The following is a 22,061-nucleotide window of genomic DNA, read 5'->3' as shown; positions in this document are numbered from 1 at the left end:
CGGACGAGTATATTAGATTGTCGAGGGATGATAGCTAGGTGACTAGAAGGAACTACAGCGCGTATAATTTCCCAGAAAAAAAGTTGTGCGCAATTTTCTGAAACCGTGAGAGAAAATTTCTTATAGCGACCACTCGCGGGTTAAGATCATTTTTGGAAAAGTTATAGCAAATTTTTTATTTCCGAAATTTTCGTTTTATTTTGCAATTTCCGAAGCAACAAATGATCGGACCAAAATTCAAAAACTGCCATTTTAAATATTTGCTCATGATTAAAATTCGGGTCAAGTAAATTAAAACTGTCAAAGTGTCACTCGGGACACAAATCGATAATTTTAGAGCTCTCGCGTAATTACTACTGAAAATTTACCTGGCGGATCTCCAGTATCTATAACTACACCATCCACGCTCGGGCCAAAGGCAAAGGCAAATTCTGGCTGATGTAAAATTGGGGTCGACAGTAATAACTCTACAGGTTTTTCTCGAAGGCACTTGAGTAAATGAGCATGGGGCAATTCGGGTGAGCAGTTTGCGTGGATCGCTACTTGAGCTGCAAATCTTGAAGGCTCCTGTATCAGTGCCCATGGTGATAGTGCTGATCCTGACATCAAAATGGCACGATGGAAGAGGACACCTGAAACAAAATTGGTGTGTTTAATGTGATGTGTATGCGAATGCAATAAATGTAAACACAAAGTACAATCTACATTCTCGTATCAACAAAACTAATTACATTTATAATTTTCATATTTTGGCTCATTTCTCAACAATGGGACATCTGGGCATGGCCGTTTCGGCGGGTCTATTTGGGCGACGCCGTTTGGGAGTCGAGCCAAATGGACGTCAGCCGTTCCGGCGTCGGCCATTTCGGCGTAGGAATTAATTGTAACGTTATAGGTAACTTCTGTCAGTTCAATAATTAAAAAGTTGACTCTAGACTTTACGTTTCTAGGGTTACTGATGATGCCATAATCACTTTAAAACAAGCGCGGTTTAGAAAAAAACTCGATTTACGCATTATACAGCGTTGTTTTAATAAACAAAAAATAGTACCACTTCAAAAAATATTTTATTTGTAAATACAGTATTACACGTATTACATAATATTATGTGTTTATGTCCAACCTACGAAAATTATTCAACAAATATAAATTAAAATAAATTAAAAAGTAATAAAGTAAAGCAAGTAACTGTTCATAAAGATTAAATAAAATGTCTTTATCTACTCTATGTCATATTATGTATCAGTTTTTAGTTTGTGAAAACTGTTATTAGAGATAGCAGTGCGTGAAGGGCTTAAAGTGTGCGTAAAGTAACAATGTATTTTAAATGGGATTTACTTTTTCGCACACTCTCAATGGGTTTTTGGCACACTTTGATATAATCCTTAACAAATATCCTTAACTTTCGCGTTGTCATGGTGATGACAATATGAGCAATGACTTAAAACAAAATTTTTGACAGTTTTGTGGTTTGAAAGTAGTTAGGATTTTTAAATGTCAAAGTTCTAAAAATTGTAGAATATAAATGAATTCCAGTGACGAAGAGTTATAGTTGTTTTATTTGTTTATCGAAGAGTAGATAAAATATTGTATGAAACTGTGCGTGAAGTACTTTTTGCGAACTTACGCGATGTATAGCACTCGCTCCGTTGTCTCTCGTGCTCTAAATATCGCGTGCGTTTGCAAAAAGCATACTTCACGAACTGTTTCATAAATAACTATTATCGTATTTAGGTATAAAATGTCGTGTCCAGATTGTCAGACCACCGATGGACAAAACGTATTGTCGAGTGGAGTCCACGAGAAGAAGTACTACGGAGCAAAGGATGACCACCAACCAGATGGGCTGACGATCTGAAGCGTATTGCCAGCAACTGGATGCAAGCCGCACAAAACAGAGAAAGATGGAAGGAGCTGAGGGAGACCAATGTCCAGTAGTGGACAAGTACGGGTTGATGATGATGATGATCGAATTTAGTAGTTAGTCTTTCGATTTACTCTTTTACAATTTCTTTTGGAAATTATAGAAGTTTTTCGGGTTGCAATACTTCAAAATATGTTACTCAAGTCACAGAGGCTTTCAAACCTTTCTTTGGGTTGAGAAATCAATATATCCTAACAGCAATAATTTGTATTGACCCTGAAGTACGATTCCTCTTTATTAAAGTCCAAAGTCAACTTTTTTATTATTGAACTGACAGAAGTAACTACAACGTTACCAATTAATTCCGACGCCGAAACGGCTGACGTCCACTTGGCTTGACGCCCAAACGGCGACGCTCAGATGTTCTAGATCCCTTAACAATAACCTTTCCAATCATACCGCAACCTCCCTCACAATGGTGAAAGGAAAATATTGCTCTAAAATTATTTTTTCTACAACCGTGTTAAAAATGCAATTTTTAGCACTCCATACGAGCGTTAAAAATGCTACTTTAAGGCACTAGTGCTTTAAAAATTTTTTATGGCACTGCAGTTCGTATTGACCGTACAGGCAATTTTGATGTAATGTCAAAAAATATAAAATTGGAATGTCAGTCAAGTTCAAGTAAAAGTTTTTGTAGATATTGTCCTGTAATTACGTTTTAGACCAGAGTAGAAAAATAAAAACGGGAAAAAAATCAATACAGGTATTTGAAGGTGCTAAATCGTAGGGAGGATATAGTTAATTAAAAATACATACAGAGGTACTCGTAGATCGACCTCATTTTTTTTAAAAAAAAATGCCAAAGTCAGAAAATATTGTTTTTTGCCTATAGCATTTTTAGTATCATATTTACAGCAAAAGTTGTCTTATGAAAGTTGTGTATCACAAAAAAACGATTAATTTGAACTTTTACAAGTTAAAATCCATCAAGAATTAACCTAGATAATTGCAAAAAACCATGTTTTTTGCACTATTTTGGAAATGTTAATAACTTTTACCAAATAGGTCGTAAGGAACTTATTACACCTTGATCATGAGGAAGGTAAGTGCCTTTATTTGTTTACAAAATCTCAAGAAGATCTGTTTGTTAGTTTACAAATTATGTTAAATGTTTATCCCAGACATCGAATGTTTAAACAATCATTGTTGCCCAAGGAGTGTTTTCAGAGCTTTTTGGCAAAGTGCAGTGACTACATAAAGAATGAAAGTACTAATAAAGTTAAAAAAAAATAATATATTTGTTTTTAAATGTTGTTAAACAAGTCGATAAAAAAATGGTAAATTTTTTCCTTATAAACAAATAGAATATCTTTGCCATTTTTTCTGATAAATAATTTTAATTGGTTGTGTCAAAAAGCTGGTAAAAAAATGCACATTAAAATTAAAAAAAAAGCTTTCTAGGACCAATAATAGCCAAGTTATACTTTTTTTTTTGAAAAATCACATCTCTATTGTTTATAAATATTAAGAGTTGAAATTTTCATAGAATGGTAATAAATATCTATATTTTATATGACAATTGATAAGTACGTAATATCTTCTATTTAAAACGAGTAATAACCCTTTAAAATCAAGTTACTCACGCTGACTGAGCTGGGACCGTGTGAAATGGAAGAATGTCTGAGTTCAGTTTCTCTAGTCGAGATTTTGCTATAGAAAGTTCAATTTGGAGCGCTTGAAAATTTTTATAATATCTCAGCTTCCAGAGAACGTAGAGCCTTCAATTTTTTTTTAAATTGGGTTAACTCGACGAAAGAATAACATCTAGCTAATTTTCATTGACCGGAAAAATCGGAAAATTCTGGAAAAGGGATTTTTTTATTCAACATTCATTTACAACGTTAACACTAATATATTTTGATAAATATTTTCATAAAATATTATAAATTTGTGAATAAATATTAAAATATAATTATAGTATGTATATATTTAGTTATATACAGGGTTGTTCATTTTATTCGCCTCAGTGTCTGTACGGAAAACGAATTGATTAAAAAAAATTCTTCATAGAAATATACAAAGCCATTAACACTACAATCTAAAAATAATATGAATTATACAGGGTGCTTCAAAAAAGAGTGGTATGTCAAAGATATATATTTTTATGGAACACCCTACGATGAAATTTTTGAATTGCTCTTAAACAATATGCTAGCTGCTAACTAGACTATACCTAAGTACAGGGTGTTTTAATTTATTTAAATTTTTAGAAAAATGGAAAATTTTAGAAAAAAATAAATGTTTCCGAATCTAAGAATCGGTGACAAATTTTTCCTTGAATCTTCATAATAGACTATTTAGCATATTTAAATAGATGTTTATTGTAACAAAATTTATAATTACTTAATCGTACATTTTTAGATTTAAAAACTAATTGGAAACAAAAACATTCTCGATCTTCGTTAATTCTACATAGTTTATGTACAGATTTATTAATTTCTTCAACATTATCCCTAATTTTTTTAAACAAATCTTCTTCAACTTCACTTTTGTCATCTATAATAACTGTCAAAAGGTTGTAGCATCTTTTTTCGTCAGTATCATCTTTGCAATTTATGTACAGCTCGGTACAATTAATTTATTTTAAGAAATTATGGATAATGTGGAAGAAATTGATGAACCTGTACAAAAACTGTGTAGAATTAACGAAGAGCAATAATTATAATCTATACATATTTTTTTTCAATTTGAGAACGTTTTTGTTTTCAATTAATTTTTAAATCTGAAATTGTACGATAAATACCTGTTTATTTTTTTTTCTAAAACATTACATTTTTTTTTTAAATTGAAATAAATCAAAACACCCTGTACTTAGGTATATTCTAGCTTATTGTTTAAGGTCAAATTCAAAAATTTCATCAGGTGTAGGGTGTTTCATAAAAAATATATCTTTGATATACCACTCTTTTTTGAAGCACCCTGTGTAATGTTGTTCTGAAGCTATTTCCTTGTGGCATTTTTATAATTACGTATTTTTTATGGGAAATAAGCCACAATTTTACTTATAAATAAATAAATAAATTCATTTTTTAGTAAAATTGTGGCTTATTTCCCATAAAAAACACCCTGTGTAATTCATATTATTTTTAAATTGTAGTGTTAATGGCCCTGTATATTTCTATGAAGAATTTTTTTAAATCAATTCGTTTTCCGTACAGACACCGATGCGAATAAAATGAACAACCCTGTATACATACTATAATTATATTTTAATATTTATTCACAAATTTATAACATTTTATGAAAATATTTATCAAAACATATTAGTGTTAACGTTGTAAATGAATGTTGAATAAAAAATCCATTTTCCAGAATTTTCCGATTTTTTCGGCCAATGAAAATTAGCTAGTTGTTATTCTTTCGTCGAGCTCCCAAAAAAAAAATTTAAGGCTCTACGTTCTCTGGAAGCTGAGATATTGTAAAATTTTTCAAGCGCTCCAATTTGAACTTTCAATACCAAAATCTCGACGCGCGAAACCGGACTCAGAGATCCTTCCCCCATCACACGGTCCCAGTTAAGTCAGCTCGAGTACCTTCATTTTAAAGGGTTATTACTCATTTTAAATAGAAGATATACTGTAGTTATTAATTGCAATGTAAAATGTGATTTTATTATGATTTTTTGCAAATTTCGACTCTTAATATTTATAAACAATACAGATAAGATTTTTCAAAAAAAAAGTCTACCTTGGGTATTATTGGTCATAGAAAGTTTATTTTTAGTTTTTAATGTGTGTTTTTTTACCACTTTTCTGATACAACTAATTATAATTATTTGTCGTGAAAAACAACAAAGTTATTCTAATTGTTTATCAGGAAAAAACTCACTATTTATTAAACGACTTGTTTAAGAACATTTAAATAATAAATGTATCGTTTTTTTTTTAATTTCTTAGTAGTTTGAGTCTTTAAAAACTCATTTCACTTTGCTAAAAAGCTCTGAAAATACTCCTTGGGCAACAATAGATGTTTAAACATTCAATGTTTTGGATAAACAATTAACGTAACTCGTAAACTAACAAAACGATCTTCTTGATACTTTGCACTCTAATAAAGGCACATAATAACCTCATAATTAAGGTGCAATATGTTCCTTAGGGCATATTTAGTAAAAGTTATTAACATTTACAAAATAGTGCAAAAAATGTGGTTTTTTGCAATTATCTCGGTTAATTATTTATCAATTTTAACTAATAAAAATTAAACTTAATCGTTTTTTTATGATACACAACTTTCATAATACAACTTTTGCTGTAAACATGATACAAAAAATGCTACAGACAAAAAACAATATTTTCTGACTTTAGCCTTTGTTTATAAAAAACTGAGGTTGATTTGCGAGTACCTCTGTATGTATTTTGAATTAACTATGTCCCCCCTACGATTTAGCACCTTCAAATACCTGTATTGATTTTTACCCTGAAATCGCTCATTTTTATTTATCTGCCCTGGCGTATTTGTAAAAAAATATTGTATGATATGCGTGTTAAAAAGTACATTTTTAAGGCACTCATGTGAATTGCAGAACCCGCTATCGCTCATTCTGCAAACTTTCACATGCGTGCCTTAAACGTGTACTTTTAAAACATATCATAAATAACTATTAATAAGAATTTTTTTCCTTAAACCACTTTTCACTTTTAAAATATTTTCGAAGAATATATATTGTAAATATACAGTTATTAAGATTATTAAATAAGCAAAAGCTGTATTACCCTGTATAAAATCAAGCTTATAAATGTTAAGCATTTTAAAATTAAAATATCAGGAAGGTTTTATTATTTTTGGTGCAAAAACTCTATTACGTGTTTTAAACATTGAGGAGGAATATACACTCTGGGCCAAAATTAACTGCCAACCTTAAAAATGGGTCATTTTTTGTGTCTCAAATTTCCTAAACCTGTTGTCCGAATCAAGTGATTTTTACTGTCACAGCTTTATTCTTTAACAATATCGCTGTAATAATATTGTTGCTAAGCAGGCAAATTTTCATTGTATACCAGAGAAGAATCTATATCAAAATATCAATATCAAAATCAATGGAAGTACCAATCAAACTGTGTTTTTTTCTTAAAGTTCGCATCACACTGTGGACTATTCAAGGGTTTGTAAAATACTGAAATTAAAACCCAACTATAGCCTCATGTTTTCTCAACATTCTGTTTTTTTTATTCATTCGCTTATGTTTGACCATAAAATAAGTACTTTAACAACTAGCCATGTTTTTCATCAATACAGAGTATTTTTAAATAAGTATTAAAAAATTTAAGGGGTAATTCTGGGGTCACCCGTAATTCTGCATAAAAAAATAATGACAGTTTGGTTTATAAACATAGTTCCGCAAATGCTTCGTTTCCGATATAGAGGGTGTTAAAATTGTATTTACAAACTGACGATTTATTTATTGCTTTAAAACCGGTTGAGATATGCAAATGAAATTTGGTGGGTTGTGAGACGTAGTTATTGTACATTTTTGACATACAATTAAGAATTTAATATTCACCATTGGCGCGCATACGGGTAATTTGAGCCATCATTTTAACAGTATGGTGAATACTAAATTATTACTTGTTTGTCAAAAAATGGGCAATAACTACGTCTTAAAACCCACCAAATATAATTTTCATATGGTAACCTGCTTTAAAGCAATAAATAAATCGTCAGTTCGTAAGCAAAAATTTCAACAATCCCTATCTCGGAAACGAAGCATCTGTACAACGAGCAGTACACTCAAGAACAGTGTTGGGTCCATCGGACCTGAGTTGTCCGGTTACTTAAATAAAATGTGTTGCCCGGATAAGGGTTAAGAATACTTTATTGTATCGTGCAGAATCTTGAAGACAGGAAGAAAGAACTACCAAAAAATTGACTAAAACTCCGCGACAGGGTCTGCGAATAAACTTATTTTATTTGTTTATATTTTTTGATATTTTGTTTGTTAAATTTTTTACTTCTTTACTGGTTTTTTAGTTGTATTTTGCGAACATTTTGTTGTTGAATTTATATAGTTTTTAGTTGTAGAAGTACTTAAATGTCTTTATTTAGTTTGAAGCAGTGAATAAATAAAGACGAGTGAATATTTTCGAAAGTTGTTGGCCGACAATACTGACACGCGCCAACTCGTAACTTTTAATGACAAAAACTGTAAAGTCAAAATGTACACCTGCCAATTCGTAACTTTTCTATTACCTGACCTGCCAACTCGAAACTTTCTTCAGGTGAATTCGAAACCATTGATTAAATCTAATACCTTAAATCTAAACCGAATGTTTCTTAGTTTGCTTAAAAACATTATATTTGTATATTATGTACCTATAAAAAAGCAAAAATTGAAATATCTTAATAAAATAATTCAAACAATATTATACTGTTTCATTAACACGTGCTATAAAAATTATTTCCATCAAGTATAGCTCTACACGAGCTTGGTTTTTATCAAGTAATTGTAAATTCAATATTTAGATGTTTAACAATGATAAATTACTTAAATCCATCTGATAATTTAAAAGCAAAGATATTTTCCATATGTTTATATCAAGTCTAAAAGATTATACCTTTATTTAGTTACAAATTCACCGGTAGTTGATTGGTTAACGAAAAATTACCTGAGGGCCAGAGTTACCAATTGGCCTGTAATTAGGATTGGGGATTAAAATAGTTACGAATTCACCGGGACCCGACAATACAGATGTTGCTTATACGTACAGTAGTTGGTTATTTAGCATTGTATAGTGGATTTTATAGATTTATTGTTATATTTGACCATTGTTTTTGTCTCTCAGATCATAACTTATTTCAGTCAATTGCTTAGTTGTGCTTAAAATAAAGCACTGATGGTAACCGATAAAAATTTATCAGGATTACTTAGCATTCCACAGTTCAAAACACAACATAAATGAAGAATATTATCGACTATTTCAGTAAAAATGTTTAACTATTCCTTGTACAAAAAAAATTTTAAATAAATGCAACTAAAATGACCTAAAACCTATTAAAAACTGATAGAATAATAAGGTCTAGATCCTGCGTATGAAAAAAAAGTTGATTAATAGCAAGCTGAAAATTTGTTAATAGCTTAAGGGTGTCTAGGATATATGGGAACACTGGAACAGGGGCAGTTTTAATTGTGGAACAGGTTAAAAATTTGGAACGGTCAGACCACGAAAACGGAACATTTATTTTGTCCGAACAGAGATTAAACTCTCATGCAAAAATCAGACTGCTATTTATCACCTGTCATAATTCTTGTCATTTGACATATTCTACATGTTCCTCTCATTAAAACGACCATTTGGTGATATAGACCAGGGCCCATCTGTAAAAATATTAGTACCTACATTTGAACGTTGAGAGGTGACTCAAATTTTTTTGCAGAAATTGCTTGAAAATAAATCAAATAATAATATTTGAGTTATCCTCCCTCTCAAAAAGGTCCGGAACATTGTTTAAATAATCAAAATGTAAAAAAATTAAGGAAAAATTCGATTTTTTTCTTGGTTATTTGATTATAACTTTAAAAGTAAGTATTCATTTCCGAAAAAAGTTGTACTAACATAAAAGTTGCGTAATTAAATTTCCTACAAGATAGAATTGGTTAAAAATTTAAAAAATAGTCACCCTTGTTGCAAAATAGCAATAATTGTGAAAAAAACATACAAAAACAAGTATTCGTATTTTACGTTTTTCAACCATTTATGCTACACTTACGACCATCATATTTCATCCTGAAAAACTTTATGATACAGTAAAACAATACTGTAAATTTTATTAAGATCAGTTCAATAGATTTTGCAACATAAATTTTGCAATCCGGCTTTCGTAAAAAAAATTAATTTTTTCAAAATGTTACAGGACTGAAAATAAAGCAGATAGCAAGTTGAAATTTTTTTGCTTATAGAAGTCTACTGTACCTTTCATTTGCAATTTTGAAAAATTAAAATCGATTAACACCACGGCGTCAGGAATTTTTTAAATAAACATTAATTATTGGTGCTACGCGCAGGACAGCGGATAGTTTGCTCTGATTGGGCATTCCAATGACCTTTGATAATGATTGATACATTTTAATTTTTATTACATTTCGATATAAATAAATAAATTTGTTTATTGCAAAATAAAAACACCTACTCTATCCTTTTAAATAACACTTTTATTAGCAAAAACTTTCTTTTTTCATATATTTTAACTTAAATAATAAAAGTTTATTATTTTTAAACATATGCAATTGTTTAAACAATATTTTACAAACAATAATAAAATTAGTTTGATTTTTGTGGAATTAAAATATTAAAATTCAACAAAATATAGAGTAAGAAAATAATATATTATATAAAGATTGGAAGAAATTTTGGTGGAAATCAACTTGTGTGAATCGAACACCGCTGTCCTGCGCGTAGCACCAAAAATTATTTTTTATTTCAAAAATTTTCTGACGCCGTGATAATTAATCGATTTTAATTTTGAAAATTGCAAATGAAAGGTACAGTAAACTTCTATAAGAAAAAAAAATTCAACTTGCTATCTGCTTTATTTTCGGTCCTGTAACATTTCGAAAAAATGATTTTTTTTGCGAAAGCTGGATTGCAAAATTTATTTTGCAAAATCTATTAAACCGATCTTAAAGAAATTTACAGTTTTTTTTTACTGTATCATAAAGTTTTTCTGGGTGAAATATGAAGGTCCTAAGTATAGCATAAATGGTTGAAAAACGTAAAATGCGAATACTTGTTTTTGTATGGTTTTTTCGCAAATATTGCTATTTTGCACCTAGGGTGACTATTTATTAAATTTTTAACCAATTCTATATTGCAGGAAATTTGGAAATTTAATTACGCAACTTTTATGTTAGTACAACTTTTCTCGGAAATGAATACTTTTAAAGTTATAATCAAAAAACGAAGAAAAAAATCGAATTTTTCCTTCAATTTTTGACATTTTGATTATTTAAACAATGTTCCGGACCTTTTTGAGAGGGAGGATAACTAAAATATTATTATTTGATTTATTTCCAAGAAATTTCTGCAAAAAAATTTGAGTCACCTCTCAACGTCCATCTCAAAACAGATGCGCCCTGGGCTAATAAATGAGAGTCTGATTTTTATATGAGAGTTTAATCTCTGTTCGGAGAGTATAAGTCTGTTTTGTCGGACGAATTACATGTGCCGTTTTCGTGGTCTGACCGTTCCAAATTTTTTACCTGTTCCACAATTAAAACTTCCCCTGTTCCAGTGTTCTCATATATCAAAGTTTGTCCGACTAGACACCCTAAAGCTATTAACAAATTTTCAGCTTGGTATTAATCAACTTTTTTTTCATACGCGGGATCCAGACCTATAACATTTACATATATTTCCCTCCCAGTTGCTATATTGACATAATCTTGACAGCATGTTGGAATGGTCTATTATATAAACACTACGAAAACAAGCAAGTATTATTATGTTTAACTGTCACTGCATTACCACCTTGTATTTAAATGTGGTCCTAAATCTAATCTAAATTACCTTCTTTTTTCAGATAGAAGGAGAATGAAATTAAACGGCAATATTTTCCTACTTACCAGTCTCAATAGCCCTGTTTAGGGCCATTGTTGCTTTCGTAGCCTAAACTGTTACAGTTAAATGGCCTATTAACATATTAAAGTCATTTATTTTTATAAAACTGAGCGGGTTTAACTACCAAGAAAAAATTAACTGTGGAGAAGGTTACTTCAAAATACGATTAATAAATGAGCAAATGAGGCAATTAACATTTATCTCGAGTATTCTCGGAGAATGAAATTCAGTGGCGGTTTTTAAGGTGCAAGTAGAATTGTTTTTCTACTGCTGCAAACGGGTGATAACTGATGATGACAAACATGATAAACTAATAATTACTGCCCTAAAAGTTGCAAAGTTTAAAATTCCGAAAATTACAATTTTATTCAAAATAACGACACATTTTGTAATAACTATATAATAGAAATTAAGCAATATGTACAATGTAACAATGTGTTTTGAGTGCAAAAATTGTTGAATCTATTGTTGCTCTTATTCTGGACGGAAGAAGACAAGTTACGTAGTTATGACAGATATGGAGTTTCACGCAATATATTTTAAGGTGACTTTACTTGTTTTAAAGGGACAGTAGTTTACCTTTGATGCCCTGGAACCGATCCACAGAGAAGAACTACTCATCAAGGTGTTTTAGAATATCTACTTAGAAATCTATGTATTTATACCAATAATATTGTAGTAATTGACTACTGTTTTCACCCAATTTTAAAAAAACGTTAAAACTTCGAATTATCCACGTCCGTCTGTCCGTCTGTCTGCCTGTCTGTCTGTCTGTCTGTCTGTCTGTCTGTAATCACAACTCCTCCGTCAATATACCAGCTAGAATGACAAATGAGGTGTCAAATGAAAGCTTATAATCCAAGGATGGTATTAAGGGTGAGAAATTTTACCTAGACTGTCTGACCGTCGATCTGTCCGACCGCGAATATAACTCATCTGTCCTTATACCAGCCAGAATGACGACAAATAAGGTGTCAAATGAAAGCTTATAATCCAAGGATGGTACTAAAGGTGAGAAATTTTACTTAAGCTGTCTCTCCCTCGGTCTCTCCGACCGCGAATATAACTCCTCCGTCTTTATACTAGTTAAAATGACAAATGAGGTGTCAAATTAAAGCTTATAATCCAAGGATGGTACTAAAGGTGAGAAATTTGATTTAGGCTGTCTGTCCGTCTGTCTGTCCGACCGCGAATATAACTCCTACGTCATTGTAGCAGGTAGAATGACAAATGAGATGTCAAATGAAAGCTTATAATCCAAAGAATAGTAATAAAGGTGAGAAATTTTAACTAGACTGTCTGGCCGTCGGTCTGTCTGACCGCGAATATAACTCCTCCGACCTTATACCAGGTAGAATGACAAATTAGGTGTCAAATAAAAGCTTATAATCCAAGAATGCTACTATAGGTGAGAAATTTGATCTAGGCTGTCTGTCCATCTGTCTGTCTGTGTGTCTGTCCGACCGCTAATATAACTCCTACGTCATTGTATCAGGTAGAATGAAAAATGAGGTGTCAAATGAAAGCTTATAATGCAAGGATGGTAATAACGATGAGAAATTTGACCTAGGCTGTCTGTGCGTCTGTCCGTCCGACTTAGAATATAATTCCTTAGTCATTTTACCAGGTAGAATGACAAGTGAGATGTCAAATGAAAGCTTATAATCCAAGAATGGTACTAAAGGTGAGAAATTTGACCTAGGCTGTCTGTCCGTCTGTCCGTCCGACTGCGAATATAAGTCCTCTGCTGTTTGCTAACCTGCAGAATGACAAGAAAGTTGAGAAACTTGACATAGAAGTCGACGGTTTTAGAAATGCAACCAGAAGTACTGTTTTAGAGTCACCGGAATAATACAAGTGATATATTATTCGGCGCGACTTCGCAAAAAGAGAACAAATATATACTTCCGGTTTCATGACTGTCTGCCCGTATGTCTATCTCCTCCGTTAATAATACAGATAGAATGACAGATGAGGTGTCGAATAAAAGCTTATAACCCAAGGATGGTATTAAAGATGAGAAATTTGACATCGGACTTCCGGTTTTAGAGTTGCAACCGTATGAACTGTTTTAAAGTCACCGAAATAGTATAAGCGATATATCATTCGGCGTGTCTTAGGAAGATGAGAACAAATGTAAAATTTTGGTTTTTATATCATTTCCGGTTAAAAAGTTCTAACCAGAAGTGCAGAAATATTACATGTAACACGTCAATCGAAGCTTATTTAAAAGTTGAGTTTGAATCTTTAATTTCGATTTTGAAGTCATTTTTGTTAAAACAATGATGACCCAAAGGTTAGCAAAATGACTCAAAATTAGCAAAATCGTTTATCAATCGGCGCAGAGTTACACGAAACCTTCAAATATCGACTTCCAGTCCTACTTTCGATTACTTTGGGTGAAAACCTAGGACCTACGAAGTCCAATTACTTGTTCTTATTGGTAAACAAGCCACAAATTAAGTTAAAAAATAATGTTAATAACGTTTCGACGTCCACTTCGGACGTCGTGATCAAAATAGAATATATTAATAAATTAAAAAATTGTTGTTGCCTAGTAAAAAATTATTCTAATAGTTTAATTTCGAAAGCGTATAAAATTAATAAAATTTTATATAAGATGGTTGTATATTAGGTTTTAAACCATGCAGAACATTTGATAAAGAATAACTTTTTTTTCTAAAATTAATAATAAATGAGTGAAAATAACTGAAAATATTGTTGGTTATCCATAATTTAAGAAAAGTTTTCAATTTTTTTTCAATAAAAAGGATGTAATTGCATATTAGAATATAGTTCTTAATTCCAACAACTGTTCATAATTACGTGTGATTTCAAAATTTTAAATATTTTGAAAAATAAAGCTACTTTTCTCTTGAGAGAAATTCATATTTTTTGACATACCCCGTATAAAGCTAAAATATTAACCCAGCACATTTACTTGAGTATAATAATTAAAATTGAATAAGTCTGACTATAATATTTAAGACTATAAATATATTCACCCGATCAAAACAAAATTACACTAAGAGTAATGCAATTAAATCTGAAAAATATAAATTAAAATAGGATGTAATTCAAATTATAAAGCAACCTATTTTTTTCTTTCGAAAAATATCACTATTTCTTAAATAAATAAATATTGACTACTAACCTACCTACCTACTAACTTTTTATTCATTGTTGAATATGCCAAAAATGCTCAAACTATGCCAGAAATAGCATGTATAAATAGTAGAAGCGCTTATATTCATAAAATATTTCTACGCTCACATTTTTACTATATTATGTAATTCAATTTGTTTGTTTTTTTTTTGATGAAAATATATAACCGACAGAAATTTCTGTTGTAAATTGTAAATTGTTTGCTACAGACCAGTACATATTTATGTATGGAATTGACGGTTAGTTGATGGAGATTCATATTTATTAATAACTGACCGCATGCAAAATAAATACTGTTTTTTAACTTCCACACAATATCGCAAAGGTTATAGTAAAACAATTTAAATTGCCGATATTCCATGAAAATTAAAAAGGCGTTATATTTTTACGTCTGGTTTGATATTACAGGAGCGAGATATTATTATAGACGGAGAGCTGGAGCCGAAAAATCATCGCCATAAGAAATATGGAGCTTTTTCTATGAAATACGTCCATTGTATATTGATAAGTATGATCCCTTACATGTTGACACATAAGTGGGTACAGGAAGTAGCAATAAGGGGTGAAAATGGAAAATTGGTGCAGTCATTAAAGGTTTTCCCCTCCGATTTCGTTAAAACTATATCGATTTACATGAAACATAGTAAATAGTTAGAGAAACGTCAAGAAACAAAAGTGACATGGTGCCAACCTGCGCTTTTACCCTGGGGGTGATATGGTTACCATCTTATTTAACTTTAATTTTTGAAATATATTTATTCGCTTTTAAAAAAGTATAAGGTAATAAATATTTCTTAAAACAAATTTTGTTTAAAATTAAAACAGCAATACCTCGACGCCGTAAGGTACAAAAGGACGGCTTAAGTAAGTAAGTAAAATAGCAATTTAATATAAATTTTAGACTTGATGTCTCGTGGGACACACGTGTATCCCACGCGAGCGCTCATGTAACATTTTGCTACGCGAGTAATCCGGTGTTAGGGTATCCACTAACTTCTCACCAATTTTCATGCATATCCATGGATGTTCAATGAAATTGGAGGTAAAAACCTTCAGTGACTGCACTAATTTTCTACTTTTGCCCCTTATTGCTACTCGTATCCACTGAAGTATCAGCCTGCAAGGGATCATAATTAACAATATAATATGTACAATGGACGCATTTCACACGAAAAACTCCATATTGCTTATGACGATGATTTATCGGCTCTAGCTCTTAGTCTATTACGGAAACAAACAAGATATTTCTTCTCTTCTTCTTCTCCTTTTTATATAGACATTACTCTGTCTGTTTTTCAACGTGCCTCCAGTAAGTTGTCATTCCATTTTTTCGTGGTCTTCCCACTGATCGTCTTCCTATTGGGGAACCGCCTCTCGCCGTCCTTACTACTCTATTTGATGTCATTCGGCTTATGTGGTCGTTCCATTCTACTCTTCTACTTTTCACCCAGTTATTAATGTTGTCCACCTTGCATCTCTTTCGTATATCTGCACTTCTAGCTCTATCCCACAGCATCTTACCATCGATTTTTGGCAATGTTTTTATCTCTGCTGTTTCTAGCATTCCTTTTGTCCTTTTTGTATCAGGTCGTGTTTCTGCCGCGTATGTCATTATTGGTCTGATGACTGTTTTGTAAATTCTGCCTTTCACTTCTTTTCCGATGTTTTTATTTCTCCATATTGTTTCATTCAGGCAACCTACGGCCCTGTTTGCTTTATGTTCAACAAGATATTTATGGTTGAATATTTTAAACATGACGGAACGTTAAAATCAAGAATAAAAATTAATGCCATAACTGTGGGTAAAATTAACAATTTAAAACAGGGATTGATCTTTATTCATACAGAAATTTTTACACGTACAATTCTAGAAATCAAGTGAAATACTAGGTAAAATGCAAATCCAGTCCACAAACAAACATGTAAATGGAAGAGTAACATACTAACCCGGAGGTTTTTTAAAAAAGTGAATCGTTACATACCTTTTATGTATTTAGTTACGGTAGAAAAAGCCGCGTTGGATTAATGCGTAATAACTTTCATCTACTCTATATCATATTATTTATAAGTTTTTAGTTTGTGAAAACTGTCATTATAGATAGCAGTACGTGAACGATTTAAAGGGTGCGTGAAGTAACAATGTATTTTAAACGGGATTTGCTTTTTCGCGCTGTTTTTTGACACACTTACATATAATCAAATATCCTAATCTTTCTCGTTGTCATGGTGATGACATGTAAGCAATAAATTACAACAAAAGTTTTGACAGCTTTATGGTTTGAAAGAAGTTAGAATTTTTAGATGTCAAAGTACTAAAAATTGTAAAACAAAAATTAATTCCAGTCACGAACAGTTTTTTATTTGTTTTTCGTAGATAAAATATTGCATGAAACTGTGCGTGGAGTAATTTTTGCGAACTTACGCAAAACTCGCTCCGCTGTCGCTCGTGCTCTAAACATCGCGTGCGTTCGCAAAAAGCTTACTTCACGAACTGTTTCATAAATAACTATTTTTAGTAATAAGATGTAGTTCTAAAAATATTATTTACAAAAAACCTTTTTTATAAATCTACAAATTTTGTTAAACTTTGTATTTGTTAAAATCCTGTATAAACTATTCCAACCACTAAAACCTGAATTATTCTTCTTGTTGTTGTGAAATGTCAAAACCTTTATAAAATAAGTATTATACAACCGTTTTGAAATAATAATGACACATCCATAAAACATACACAACACTGAAATTTTTTGGGTCATCGCCCCGTCCTTTAACCCTTTTCTTGGCAAATGAAAATTCAAAAGTGAAAAGTTTGTTTTCTTTCTATTAATGCCCTTCTAGATTCATTTAAAAATTCATGAAATACAAATTTTACCTTTAATCTATTGCTCCTCCGCTATCGCGTCGTTCGGGTCAACGGCATTCTCGTGCGTGAAAGTATCACTTTCCGCACTAGTTAGGAAAATAACTACTTCGGTATTTTATCTCGGTGGATTCGTAGGTTCCACCTAGTAACCGTTTGAACTATATTTTTGAAAAATCGTAGAGGGTGCTGTGAAGATACAATGTTTGTGAAAAATTTTTAAACAAAAAATACAAATCCCATTATTTAAAATGGCATCAATGAAATTCCTTAATTATTATAAACAAATTAGCTATGAATTGAAAAATACACATGGCTAACTATTTCCCAAATGAACCCAGGCTAATTTTTTTTATTTGAATAGTCGTGTTAAAATATTGAAATTAACTTTTCGAATATATAAAAAGATTGTTCCTACGGAAAATATTTTTTTTATATAGTTAATGCATCGACAAAAAATGGCCATTGGCATGGTAGGTACGGTAAATTTTTGCAGTTAGGTACCTATTGCCATGTATAGTGTGTGTGTTGAGTAAGTGTCTTGTGTACTTTGCAAAGTCAACGTCATTGTCTTTGCAAAGAGACGCTAATTGTATCCGAACGTCTGCGGTCCCTCCGGTGAGTACCGATCCCACAAGGACAGAAAGTATCTTCTTTTATTAATTTATAATAAACTATAAATTTCTAAGCCTGGTGAGATTCGAACTCATGACCACTCGGACCTTTCGATCCAAAGATAGGCGCTCTTACCACTGAGCCACACAGGGGGTTGGATAATATTTTTAAAGTTATTCTAAATGTTTATAAACTACAAAATTTCAAACATATGGCATTAGGATTTGTGATTATATTAATTAATTTTTTTATCTTTTTTTAATACATTTTGATACCATCCGTCTTCTACTTTCATTTGGCATACTCAGAATTGCGCTATGTTTATTATTTTCTGTCTTATGTTATTACAAAATAAAGGTCTCTGGGATAAACAAATATAATAATTTTTAAACTAATTATTGAATCGGTCTTAAATTTTGAGGATTTGTTAAGTACTAAAATACTCAACATTGGGTGAAACCCTAAAATTTTAAGTTAAATTTAGTAAAAGTTATTAACAAATATCAAATTTCATTTATTTTGCAACTAGCGAAGCAACAAATTGACTTTTAAAATTCAAAAATCGGTATTTTGAAGCTTTTTCAATGTTTTAAAAAATCAAATTTTGTAATTTTATGTCAATTATTTAGCTTTTTAATGGGGTACAAAGAATCGAAAAAATCGCGATTTTTGCACTAAATTGATATTGCTAAAATAATTAAAAAACGGACGCGAACTCTAGGCAGGAAACAGATAGGTTTTCTTTCTATAGGTCTACAATAACTAAAAAAGTAGTCAGATACCTGGATCTTTGAGTGTCCTGAGAAAATCCTCATTCCTCTGGTCTAAAAGATCTTCATAAAAAGAGAAATTAGTCTATTGTAGAAGATATCCCGTGCAATAAAGCGCACAGTTATAGAAAAATTAATATAATTTTACCCATTAAAATTTTCTATAACACGACTATGAACATATTGGGTAAATTAAAAAGTAAGTGCAATTATAAAGCACTTTTAAATTTCTCAAGTAACCTACTTATCATTAATAGACGAAACGCTTAGGTTAAATTCAAAATATGGATTTTTAAATGTATACATTTTGCAAATTATATTCCTTTATGTCTCGCCTAATTGGACAAAATAATTAATAAACATAAAATATACTAATATTTTTGAGTTATTTTTCATTTCGCTTTAGGGAATAAAGCCCTTATATCTTGTTACTCAATTTAGTAAACCCAATTATGGAGAAAATACCTGTTCTGTGAAATAAACATTACGGAAATCTCAAAAATTGTATAGTTAATGTAAAATCGTTTGGCTCATTAACCCTTAAACGCCCAACCTTTTTTAGGTTCCATGTATGCCCAAGGGTGGGTAAAAAATGTCCACCTCGAAAATAGCTAATATATTTATTGAGAGTTGTTGAAAATGGATCAAACTTAAGAATCTTATGCTTAATAAACAAAGCATCTTCTAAAATATTAATATAAACAATTTACAAACCTTACAACAAAATTACAATGTACATCAAAATTAACATACCAGTAATTCAGATTTGTCGATTTTCTCCATATTCTTTTTTTCAGCCTCCTCATTGGCGGATAATTATGTAGATTATGTAATTATACATCGATAATTATATGGATTATCTTCCTACCAACGAGAAATTATATAGAAACCTTTAGTAACAAGTTTTGCCAAGGGTGTACTTTTTATGCCCATCCATATTTAACTCAAGATGCTGCTTTTATTTTCAAAAATATTGGTAGAACCAAATTAACATTCGATAATGGGCTGTCTTTTTAACAATAAATATTTTTAAAAAAAATTAAACACGTAATAAATATGTTACAAGAGAATACGCATTAGGTGGACATTTTTTACCCACCCTTGAGCGTTTAAGGGTTAATATCTTTATAGTAGAGGATCCGATATAAGGTCAATGTGCACCGATCTCTTTAATGGATAAAAATTATTGGATGTGTAATTTAGCATGTTATCAATTACAAAAAACAAGGGTTGCCCGATCTAATCTTGTTATAACTATAATTAATTAATAATTAATTAAAAAATTTTATTTTCGACCTGGGCAAAAATTATATGAAATTTTTTGGATCATTTTAAACAAAAAAGACTTTTTAATTTTTTTCCAAAGTTGATCGTTTTCGAGTTATAAACGATTTAAAACTGAAAAAAGAAAGAAAGTTGACAAGTTTCAAGGCTCAAAAACACAAGTAAAAAATATATAATTTTTGTAATGATCAAGTACATAAATTCAAGTTCAAACCTTTTTCTATCGGGTCTCGATAAGAATTTTAGGCATGTTTTATTCTAAAACATATTTTTTTAATTGTTAATACGGAAGGTTCCTGATGGGGAGACGGGCATTAACAACTAAAAAACAAGATGATATTTTATACTTATGTTTTTGAGCCTTGAAAATCGTCATCTTTTGTTCTTTTTTTTCAGTTTTAAATTGTTTATAACTAGAAAACAATCAACTTTAGAGAAAAATTACAAACAAGCTTTTTTGTTTAGAGTGACCTAAAAAATCTGAAATAATATCCGGCCGGATCAAAAAACTTTTCTTTTAGTTTATAAAAAAAATATAATTTTTTAGTTACTAATTAATTATATCTAGTTAGAACAAGGTTAGATCGGGCAACCCTTGTTTTTTGTAATTACTAGTAGGGGAGGGAAGGGTAAAGTGAAATGGTGGGGTAAAGCGAAATAGCACGTTTTCAAATTCTTCCGAGAACGGAGTCGCCACTGTTTACAATCCAGTCAATGTTTAGGAGTAGTACGTGCTGTCGACCATTTTGTTGCAGTCGTCTGTCGGTGTTATTGAAAATATCACTGTTTATACATTTTTGGTCGACAATTTGTAATATCTGCAGGTGAGTGTAATTGCTAATTCTTCTATCTTGTTTAACTAAACATATTTTTGAAACTAACACACAAAACAATTGCAGTTAACTGTCTATTACACAAAATATAGATTGTTAGGTTAAGGATAAATATTTTTATTGGACCAGTGTTGCTTTTAAATCCACTTGGGGCAATGTGAAATATTAATAGATGGGGCAAACTGAAATATCGTTTCACTTTGCCCCACATGTAATTATACTTGATTGCCATTATTAAAAAAAATATATTGGTCTTTTCAGATGTTAAATGCGAAATTATACACGAAAAACGACCCAACAACAATGGTCAGTGGAGTCAATGAAAGCTGCAATCAGGTCTGTGCGAACGGGTATCCTTAGCCAAAACCAAGCTGCTAGGCAATACGGAATTCATGTTGCTGGGTTAAATCGGAGAATCAAATCCGGAAAAATGAGGAAGAAGCGTCAAGAAAGAAGCTAGCCCGATTTCAAACCGTATTCAGTCCGGAACAGGAAAAAGCATTAGTTGACCACTTTATTGGTACGGATAATAAGTTATTTTTTGGTCTTTCTTATTTAGAACTAAGAAGTTTAGCTTTCCAGTGTGCAAAAGTTAATAAAATTTTAAACAACTTTTATAAACAAAACTGTTTAGCTGGTAAATACTGGTTGTACCTATTTTTAAAAAGGCATCCCCAACTGACATTGAGAACACCAGAAAACACATCAGCAGCTAGAGCTTCTGGCTTTAATAAAGTTTCTGTCGACACATTTTTTGCTCTATTGGCTGAACTTCAAGATAAATAATGCATTTTCTGCCAGCAGAACCTACAACTGTGATGAAACTGGTATAACTACGGTCCCAGATAAGCCAACAAAAATTATATCCGTAAAGGGTAAAAAGCAGGTGGGAAACTTGACATCTGGTGAGAGAGGTACCCTAATTACAGCCGAAATTTGTGTTAGTGCTGCAGGTCATTACGTTCCACCTCTTCTTATTATTCCTCGTTAGAGAAGAAATCCTGTTTAGGAGATAAACTTGCCTCCAGGAAATATTGTGACTTTTCATAAATC

The 22,061-nt window shown here is 31.2% G+C and overlaps 1 protein-coding gene across 1 annotated transcript in view; it reads right to left on the bottom strand.

The window, feature by feature from the left end:
• Window positions 1–11,514, bottom strand: part of LOC114334521 (neuroligin-1-like) — a 125,008-nt gene extending 113,494 nt beyond the window's left edge. Inside the window, exons 1-2 of the mRNA XM_028284581.2 lie at window positions 11,487–11,514; window positions 369–632 (exon numbers count right to left, since the gene is read on the bottom strand). Coding sequence (XP_028140382.2) covers window positions 369–632; window positions 11,487–11,514 — 292 coding nt within the window. The remainder of the gene's footprint in view (window positions 1–368; window positions 633–11,486) is intronic.
• Between the last annotated feature and the right edge of the window lie 10,547 nt (window positions 11,515–22,061).

Source organism: Diabrotica virgifera, chromosome 2 (assembly GCF_917563875.1).
Source record: "Diabrotica virgifera virgifera chromosome 2, PGI_DIABVI_V3a".
Classification (NCBI taxonomy): Eukaryota; Metazoa; Arthropoda; class Insecta; order Coleoptera; family Chrysomelidae; genus Diabrotica; species Diabrotica virgifera.
This window is presented reverse-complemented; position numbering and strand designations above follow the sequence as displayed.